The 11068-nt window shown below is 32.8% G+C and overlaps 1 protein-coding gene across 1 annotated transcript; it reads right to left on the reverse strand.

The window, feature by feature from the left end:
- Positions 1-5274: 5274 nt before the first annotated feature.
- On the reverse strand, positions 5275-9915 carry LOC107777417 (putative glucose-6-phosphate 1-epimerase). Its single transcript, XM_016597427.2, has 8 exons — positions 9219-9915; positions 9046-9120; positions 8533-8589; positions 8277-8440; positions 7952-8086; positions 7284-7386; positions 6414-6513; positions 5275-5786 (listed from the first exon to the last, which is right to left on the reverse strand). Exons 1-8 carry the CDS (start codon positions 9324-9326, stop codon positions 5617-5619), a joined length of 912 nt encoding a protein of 303 aa, XP_016452913.2. The 5' UTR covers positions 9327-9915; the 3' UTR covers positions 5275-5616.
- Between the last annotated feature and the right edge of the window lie 1153 nt (positions 9916-11068).

Below are 11068 nucleotides of genomic sequence, written 5' to 3' on the forward strand. Positions count from 1 at the left end.
ATAGTGGACGTCAAAAACACCTATAATGAACAAATAAACCCAAATAATTTCCTGTTGCCTCTAACTCTTATACATAGATAAGTCTTCAGGTCATGTAGTATTGCTTCCCTGCTTTTGGCCTTGTGTTGATACACCCGGTTATTCCTCTCAATCCATATTTCATATATAACAGCAGCAAAGCATGTCTTTAGCAGAACACCTGGTGCAGTTCTTCTTTTAGCTATCTTCGAAACCCATCGCCACTCCAATTCTCAGTTCAAGATGGTTCTTTGCCACTTCATCCAATTTAGCACATCCTGTCATATTGATCTTGAGTAAGGACATTCAAAAAAGATATGTGAAGAAGTTTCTGGGCAGGAGTTACATAACATACATACACTATCCACACTAATGCCTCAACTCAGTAGGACATCTTTGGTTCTTAGTTTACCAAGCAATGCAAGCCATAGAATGAATACTTGTTTAGGAGTAGCAGCATTGTGACAAGTCAAATTCTTCCAAGGAACATTTACTATTGTACCTCTCAAAGTTTTATAAGCAGCTCTAATATGAAACTTTCCCCTCTTGGTTAGCTGAGAACAAGTACTTAGTTTATGCCAATTCTTTCTCATATTCATTATTAGACCCAATAATATGATACATTTTGTTTTTGGTTTTCAAAGGAAAAAAGAATATATATATTTGCTGTTGTAGCAACTAATCTGCTTTATTTAAGTCCTAAATCTTATTTTTTTATGAGATACACAAATATATTTTTTAAAAATTCCACATACAATGCATAAAAATTAAACTCAAAGAAGAATTGATACATTTTTGAATTGACGGTCTATCGAAAATAGTACCTCTATTTTCACAATGTATGGTTAAGATCTGTGTACACATTATCTTTCCTAAACCCTACGTGTGGGACCATATCGGGTATATTGTTGTTGTTGAAGAGGAATGACATATAAAATTATTCAAAGTAATGTCTCTTTAACTAAATGTAATTTTAAACACTAAAATCTTATATTTGCAACTTAACTACGTTCAATTATAGCTTATTTTTTCAATACGTTTGGTTAATCTAATTATCGAGTAGTAAATTGTTCATTCAATGAGAGTGAGTGATGCTTAAATAAAATTATAGCATTAAATATATGTACGCAGGAGGCAGCAATAAGTGATGAAATATTGTCAACCGATAATAGTAGTAATTGATATGGTGAGTGGACCTATCTGTTCAGAAAATAGAGTTATAGTCACGAGATGAACATATGAAAGTGATTTCATTGGCATTTACCCCACACACATAAAATAAACCCACACCAAAAAAAACATATGTCCACCAAATTTGTTTTTAGAGGGAAAACTCGCAGTCTTTATTTTTCTGTGAGCACTTTGTGTATACTGTGTAAATCTCCCTTGTATAATAATCTGTAAATTATACAGCGGATATAAACTGTACTAGGCAAGTCTTGCGCGACGGACACTACCCAAAAGTCACCACCAAATTTGTTGCTAGTATAACTCGATTGAAGAGACGACTAAATGATTTGACTTCTTATAACTGACCAAATTCAGAGGGACTATTTTATCTTTATAGACTTTGGATTTTGATTTCTTAAAAGAACTAAAGTTAAACTTAGATGCTTAAAACAGTAGTCAAACTAATAGTACGTTTTAATGAATGGCAATTTCTTAGTATTAAATTATTCACATAATATTTTAAAAAATCGTAGTCAAACAAAGAATTGTTTGATTTTTAAGTTATACCGCATAAAATATAACATGTGGGGTAAATTTCTTTTACCACAACGTAATTTAATGAAGTTGGTATTTCGCATTAGTACAGAACGAGTTTTTCACTTTTGATTTTTTCTTGAAAGTCCATAGTGAAAGAGCATTTCACAAAATCACACCTATTTGAAAATTTTAACATGGATTAGTATACGTTAAGTATGAATTGTCTGTTTTAAGAGCATTTTTGTATTTACAGGCTGTAAAATAATATATATATATATATATATATATATATATATATTATTTCACATAAATAATATATAATTCTCACATGAGCGAGTATAAGCAATGCAAAGTTTAAATACTATGAACGAAATATTGTATTATTATGCAAAGTATTATATCAGATTCCGGACTTTGCATTAATTGAGTTACTATTTATTAGAATGAAAATAAAAAAATAAAATATGTGGAATAAGAAAATAAGTTTTTTTGGTTATTATGATATTTGTGTGAGTTAGTGAAAGTTTTATAATTTTTGTGTGAGAAAACAAAGTTATATGAATTTAATGAAAAAAAGTCATAATTATATGACCATTTTATTAGTTCGACGAAATATTATGTTAACATTTTTTTTCCCTATATACTCTCTCAGTCCTAATTTATGTGAACTTATTTGATTGAGCACGGAGTTTAAGAAAAAATGATTTTTTTTTGAATTTGTGGTCCTAAACAAGTCAGAAAGGGGTCCAGAGTATTTGCGTGGTTATAAAAGCTTCTCATTAAGGGTAGAATTAGAAATTTAAGTTAAATTATTTTTAAATTTAGAAAGTAATCTTTTTTAGAACGGATCAAAAAGGAAATAGGTTCACGTAAACTGGAACGAGGGAGTACAACCAATAAACGACTAATTCCAATTTTCAATCCGTGCTGTATTTGTCGTATACATAATGGGATTCAATATTTCGTACAAAATGAGTGGGCACTATTATACGTGTATCAATATTATCATATATTAAAAAAAAAGTATATATCATACAGTTTGGCAGATAAAAATAGGACAAATTTGGAAATGATGATAACACTTTTGGCTTCCTTCAACAAACCAACACATGTCCATCCAATTATAATTACTCAGTCATTTGTCCAATTCTAGGGCGAATTTTGTAAATTGATACTATACAAAAAAAGAGTTTTTGTACGACCTATTACCAATTTACTTTCCGACTTCATATGAAATGGAAATGAGGAGCCCGTTTGGACATAAGAAATTTTTTACTTTTTCTCGAAATTTTTTCACTTTTCTTCAAAATTAGTGTCAGGTTATAAAATTTTTAATTTTTATTTGAAGATGAATTTTGAAATTTTTTAAAATTTAAAAAATTCTAAAAAATTATTTTTCAGAATTTTCACTCAAATCACTCACAAAATTTTAAAAACAACCCAAAATTATATTTATGTCCAAACACAATGCTAATTTTCAAATACTATTTTTACTTGAATTGTCTTTTTACTATTCTTTTTTGGAATTTTACAATTCTTATGTCCAAACGCCCACTAAAACATTTTATCTATCGGTGGAGAAAGAATTGCGAACATAACAATTGTTTATCGATCATATTTTCAGAAAAAATACTTTCGTTAAAAAACGAGCACGATTGAAAGTACTTTCTTGTCTCGAGTATTTTGCTTTGGAAAATATAGTTTTCATTTTTCGAAATTATTCATATGAATAAATGCAAGTGATGGTCCATACACTTCCACGTGAATGACAAATGAGCATTCATACTTTATCGGGATATAATTTCATTAATATCTCCTTTAAGTTATTTCCATAGGTTACTTTTTAAATATTGGGTCTCGGAGGGTAGGGCGTACGCAGATCTTAACCCTGCCCTAGAAAGATAGAGATGTTGTTTCCGAGAGACCCTCGGATCAATAGAAGAGACAATAATATCAGAAAAGAAACAAAAGAATAGATCCATAACAACACAAAAAAAAAAATAACGACGCCGTAATAGACACCAAATAAATGGAAGGGAAATAATACAATACTATGCAAAACAAAAAAAATAGCGTGAACACAATATAAACTGCTAGCAGTCCTAGACAAAACTCTATCAGACTATCCGGTACAAAGAGGAAAAAATGCTCGACAATCTCTTAGCCTACAATCATAATACTCGACTTTCACACGTTCCTATCAGAGCTATGTATATCTTCTCCAAACTCCTAAAAAAAAACATTGTTTTATTTTTACTTTTATTTAGAGAATATTGTATAACCTAGCTAATGTTTTAAATAATTGACAATGGTTTTTTCATGTTGGTTGGTAGAATGCTTTGTCAATGTGGAATCTCAAAAAGCACTTCCATCATATATATCATTATTAAAAAAAGAAAAAAAAAGGAGAAAAATAATCATGCTATATATAGTAATAATTATTTAGGATAATAGAGATAGTCAACTGCTCTTTTGGGAGTATCCTATAAAAACAGCGACAGTTCAAGTTGTAATTTCCTTTCAATTAACCATCACAATTTGTCCTTAAATATACAGATTCATATATTTGAAAGGAACAATTTGCAATTATTCCTTTTGCTTTGTTTTTGATATACATTAGAATCCATGTGTATTGTCTTGCTATTAAGTTTTTATTTTTTCTTATTTGACTAGTTTTTGGATTTATTGGTTTGTATTAATGAATATCACGAAAAAATCTTGACCTCTTCTCTTAAAGAAAAACGGTGTGTTGTCGATCAAAATATGAGCAATTAAATGTTTATTTTTAGTTGTTATAGTAGGATTTTTTCATTTCTTATTCGATTTTTCAATAAGTAATTAATTATCGACTTGTCAATATCTCGTGTCGAATGGTGATTTTAAAAAACTTCAAGTGTATAAAGGTTTAAAAAATTTAAACTTTTGTAGCTGCGGAAACAACAATTAATCTGAACGGAAAATTCATCGATAAGTTGTTGGATTCTCCAAACAAGCTATTTTGGGAACACAAATCAAACTCACAATTTCATTAAGTCGATTTCAACAAAATTTAAATTGACGCCTAAATTAACAAATTTATGAAATTAGTCCCTCCTTTGAAAAAAAAAACAACAACTTGAAGATCTCTCTTCGATGGAAAAGTAACCCAAATATAGTTTTTTCCAAGAAGTTCTATTACACAAGATCTTTCTATAGAGACTAGAAATTACTGGAGAACAAAACAAGAGACTTTTTGGGGAAATTTAAAACAATATTATTATTTATTTGTTAGAGGCACTATACCAGCAAATCAGAGTGGCGCAGCGGAAGCGTGGTGGGCCCATAACCCACAGGTCCCAGGATCGAAACCTGGCTCTGATATTTGAGAGAGCACCTTCCCTCTTTGCCCAGTTTTTTTGAATCAAACCTTTATCTGAATTTACATAAACAACAACAACAACAATTTAGTGAAATCGCGTACGCAGACCTTGCCCCTACCTTGACGGAGTAAAGAGGCTATTTCTGAAAGACCTCGCTCAAGAAGACGAAAAGAGACAAATACATTAGGTATTTTTGTGATATAAAGGAGAATACAATATAGCTGCATAAGGTAACTCATTTCTACAATTTATGAAGTAGCCATTCAAATTACAACAATGTTGAGGGGAAACATTAAAAAGGACCTTTCCCCAATTCCATTACATGTAAACATACACAAGAATAACAAATGGAACTTTCAAACATCAATCATCTAAGTACTACAAATTCACACCAATAATACATCGATATTGGTTCTTAGTGTACGACTTCGCTGCTAATATTAAGGAGGCCATACGTTGCATGAATTCTGTGTTTAACTTGGGACGTGAGACTCAGCTCGTGGCTTAGGACATTGTTGTTGTTAGTGATCCTTCAACTTGAAGGCATGACGGACAGTTCCAACCTTCCGGTCCATTCCTCACCTGGCTTCAAGGTGATTGGTTTCTCGATTGCTGCTCCATCTACACAAAGCATATGTCTGTACTCGTCATCTCCAAAATCTGCTATGGTTTTAGATTTCTTCTCCCATGGATTCCAAACCACTGTCATAGGTTAATGTACAATGTTTAAAGATAATCAGATGCAGTAACTAGATTACTAAACTGAACACATCAGATGTTTTGACACCAGACTAACCAAATCTAAGAAGTGATGAATGAAATGAATATACGGCATGCCAAGACTCTATTAGACATTACTTACCAGCTTCAACACCTTTATCCTACGTAACTACTTAGTTACGAAGTAGTTACGAAATCAACTTCAGGAAGTGATGCTTATCAGTTGCTTTCAATCAATTAACCAATACGGGCTCTGGAGTTTATATCAATAATCATAGTAACATCCTTTCACAAAGGGATTATATATACAGAAACTCTGCGTTGTTGCTTGAAAAATCACCTAAGGACTCTCTATAATGGATCTCTTCTCCTCTCTGATCTTTGTTTCTCTTCATTTACAGTTTTTCAGCTTTTATTTTCTAATTAAAAAAATCATCAAATACTTGGCAATTAACGACAATCCTCCCATAGTTTAGGTGGCGACTATGTTCGTATGCTTCAGAAATATTTTTGACCATCCCAAGTTGTCTAGAGTGCTGCTATTTATTTAATTATTTTTGGCTTGGTTTTATAGAACATAAGTAAATGCATAAGGACTGTCAAGCTCACCAACATCAGGAAGCCCTTCCCTCTTTATCACAAAAGTCCGCTTTTTCTCGTGATCAAAAATTGCTATCACATCTGATGAACTAAGATAAACTCGATCCACCTGCCACAAAGAAAACAGATGCAGATTATCTTTAGTTTGTAGAAAAAGGTGGAGTTACAAATACACAAACCAGTTATATGAAACATAAAATGATCTCATCACACAAGTTCAGTAAATATTATGCTCCCATAGATGATTATCCAGCCAAGGCAGACATTGATTCTACTATTGATCATCATTTCATTTTTGATTTCATTTGTTTGACTCATTTTTCATTAAAAGGAAGAGAGACAGAAGTTTGAAGCAGGACTAAATTACTGAATTGAAACAAGAAAGTTAAAATTTTAGGGATCAAAACGGTTTGACAATATCATAACCAGTACCTACTGCTACACCCCCAGAAATGATCCACAGCTTACGTCATGCTTAGAGCACCAGTGCGAGCAACTTACAATTATTCTAAAACAAATGGGTAAAGAGGGGCAATACGTATACTGTGGCTTACCACTCGTACTGGATTAGTAACATAAAGCAACATAAATATTTTTTCAATACATGCTTAGAAGAGGGTAATACTGGGTATGCTGTTGTTGTTGTTGTACATGCTTAGAAGGGGGACGGGGTGGAGAATCAACATAAGTACGTGTCACCCACCGAGGAGCCAAATATTAAGCAATAGCAGAAAGAAAATTATAGAACATACAGTGGCTAGACTGGCTAATAACCGAATGGTACTCGAAGCGCCTTATTGAACTATGGCATGTGAGTTTGATATGGCACATGCTGAAAATTACCTCCCTTGCACGATCAAATAGTATGTAACTCCTTACCTCGGTTTCAAATGTTAAGGCATCTCCTTGCTCAGTGAAACGTTCTCTGTTGCACAAGTTGTCAAGGTAGTCAAGAGTCTCCAAGCCTTCCACTCTCACTTCACTGTCATAAGAGCAGCTAGTTTAGCTTTGTTTTCAAGTTCTGAATTGGGAGACTGTACAGTATATGTCATGAAATCCATAAGTTAATCTAGGCCATTGTTGAAATAGATGAATAGCATGACATAAAATGAGTTTATCAATTTGCTTTTGGTTTTTCAAAGGCCTGAAATAACCATCAAACACAACAGATTACACTCTGTCGGAGATCCATGAGAATTGAACAACACGATATGTACCTAGTGATTTTTCAAAATTTGAACAGCAAACTTTCTTTGCTGACAGATAGGGAGGGTGATGAAAACATATTCATCCCGCTTTTTCTATGTTATGTTGCAGCTTTATGCTCCAGAAAGTGTGAGTAACAAAGGGGTATACTCGTTTTATAATTGAAAAACTTATCTCATACTCTTACTTGTGTTCATATAAGAACTTTGACTGCAGATACTGAGATAGTATGCAAACTTCTCAATACTACATAGCAATGTTTTATCAGTCTAAACTAGAGTTCGAAAACCATCATTCTGTTTAGAAGAATCGTTCAGTCACGAGCTGTTTATGATAGTTACCTGATATCTGAGAGAGCAAAATATGTATGGTATGCAATGGAGAAACTAAACGGCTTGCAGTTGACATTTCTGATGCGTGATATCAGGGTAAGAGATCCATCAACAGCCAAAGTTACTCTCAGCCGAAATTCAAAACTAGAGAAAGAGAATAGAGAGAGGACTAACATCAGTAGCTGGACTAACTTGACAACATGATCAAGACCGAATCACAACAAAATAAATGTATTAGCATACTACTTACACATTTATAACTATGCTGCCTATTGAGAAAAGAGATGGATTATATTGAAAGAATCTCACATGATTTAAGTAGTAAAGTTCATACCCATGAGGCCAGACTTTATGATCATCATCAGATGATTTAAGTAGTAAATCGGTGAATGCTTTGCCATTGGAATCATTAGGGTGTAGAGGAGGAGGATTATCATCAATGATCCACATCCTATTTCTGGCAAATCCATGTTGCTCGAGGGAGCCCCGGTTTCCAAACTTCAGAAGTACACACGCATCAGTCACATTTTGAAAATTCAGTATGAGTCATATGTTAGGAGAATATGAAGCACTGAACAACAATTATGTACCTGTGGAAAACAAATTGGAATTCCTCCTCTCACAGCTGTTGGCGGCTTAAAAGTTGCCTAAAGATGAAGAGTCCCAACAAAAAGAGCAAGCTATCAGTTTGTACATAGCAACAAATTCTCAGTTTCATATATCTTTAAGTCTTTCCATTTCTTGAGTTTACCAAGTTACTTCCACGATTTCTCTAAAATCAAATCCTTAAACTAGCCAGACTTGAGAAAACCATGTCAATGCAGGAAACAGAAGCTCACCCTCTGAAAAGGGTGAATCTGATAACAAGATTATGACCAGGTAGCAAAATTTTCAACATAGTGATATTCTCATTTCATTAGCCAAGAAATTTTAAAGAAGCTCAGAAATAGCCTGGTTGAACATAAACTTAAAGCAGTTTTCATTGCAAGATTAGCCGAAACAAGAGTCCTATAAACCTTTCTCCCATAAATCAAATCGAGAAGAACAACAAAAGTACGAAAACCAGAAGGATTGCTTCAGCACAATTGGCTTCAAAAATGTACCTTACTGCTTATAAAAAGTAATTCTTCACCATGGTCATTCTTCCAAGAAAGAACCTGTCCTCCATGCAGGCTAACCTGGATAAAACAATACAAAAACCTCAGTTTCTCAAAGACTTCAGATTATGAACATAGCTTTCAGCCAAATAGAAAGCTTAATCTCAAAAGAAACTAACTCGAACAGAGGCGCCACGTGGATTTCGAAGCAAAACTTGACCAACTCCATTCTTATCCTTTGCAAATTCTACAGCTTTAGGATCCCTATCTGCTGCAGAATGCTCCATTTCAAGAACACAAATTGGATATCAATAGGATGAACTAACTTGTGTTTTTCTCTAATAAAACACAGCATAAAGCCTAGACCTTTATACTGACTACACCAATTTCTAAGAGAGACAAAACCACAAACACTTGAGCTGCAATCACTGAAGGCAGTTGAAAATCGGTGGCTTTTTCCTTGATACCTTTCTTGTGACAATCCCAATTTTCCCGTGAACCTCTACCAAAATCCTAACTACCTGAAATTAACTACTTCTCCTCTCCACAAATTCAAGACCCAGTTATCTTCTTGAGGAAATTAATGACCATAGAAATCAAGAAATGAACAAAACTTCACAAGTCAGAAAGATTTTAACTTTTAAATTTTTCAAAAAGAAGCAACCCCAAGAATCTATAATTGTCTAGAATTTCAAGAACAAACAAGGGAAGATTCAAAATTCTCCAACTAATTATTTTCGAAAAAGGAGAATAGTAATTTTTTTTTTGTCGTAGTGGGTCTTGGACTTATTTGCAGCTACTAAGAAAAATATTGAAAAGTTAGATATTTGAAATGGAGAATTTGGAGAGTTAATGCTGAGAATTTGTCAGTTCCACACTTAATAAGACGTTGATTACCTGAATTAACGGCCTTTGAAGTCTATCTTTGGTCAAAATATTTGTCCTGTTTACTTTTTCTTTTTTAACCTTTGCCCCCAACTGTTTTGTTGTGTGAGAAACCTAAAATATTACTCCAAGAAGAAACTGGGGCTCACACCCTTATTGTACGTTGTTTACAACTCGAATTATATATGTAAATTAATTTTTTTAAACATATGTTTATATTAAGTCTAACCCCTTTGTCACAAAACATCAATAAGTGTTTGATGCTATACACTAAAGGGGATAAAGAGATAATTAATTCCGAAATTAAATTTGAGATGAACTTATCTTATTTTTAGTTGAGATAAAATTGTGATATAACAAATCTCAGGATTAGTTACCCGAAATCGTAGTGTTAGTTTTATCTCTATGAACAGTGAGATGATAATCTTGGGATAACTTGTGTTCCAGCCATACAACCTTTTAGGGGTAAAAACAACATTACAATACCGGAATAACTAATCCCGGGATTAGTTATACTGTGATTTTATCCAAATGAAACATGGAATAAACTCATCTCAATCCTAGAATAACTTGTTTCTCAACCTTACGGCCCCTTAAGGGTAAAAATAACACTATAGTCTCGGGATAAAAGCCCTAATCGTGTTCATTATGAACTTCTTGCATAAAGTCTTATGTTCTTGTCGTCAATCTTCGTGACATTTTGCTTATTTGGTCTCGTTACTTCATTCATGTTCTCTCTTTCAAGCTTTTCTTGTAATATATCTATTATTCTATTCATCCGTCTACTAAATTAGAATTTTTGGATTTTTCTCTGCAATATGATTAGGTCAATTCCAAGGAGGGGAAGAATGAGATATGAACATTGAACTTTTAGATTAAGACCTCTATCCTTGACTAAATAAAAAAAAGGAAAAGAAAAAAGAAAAAAAAAGCTCCAATATTTTACTAAATAACTTTGCAAGTGTATCCAAATTCAAGCACAACTTGGATGGCTGATGATTCCAACATAATTTAAGCTCTCGTCAGCAAAGAAAAAAAAAGAAATTAAAGATAATTGATGAACCACATCTAGAATATTAAGAAAAATTTAAATATAATTTTCTAAAAAAAAAATCAAAAACAATTTTCTAAGAATTTTTTTTTC

Source organism: Nicotiana tabacum, chromosome 1 (assembly GCF_000715075.1).
Source record: "Nicotiana tabacum cultivar K326 chromosome 1, ASM71507v2, whole genome shotgun sequence".
NCBI classification, from domain to species: Eukaryota; Viridiplantae; Streptophyta; class Magnoliopsida; order Solanales; family Solanaceae; genus Nicotiana; species Nicotiana tabacum.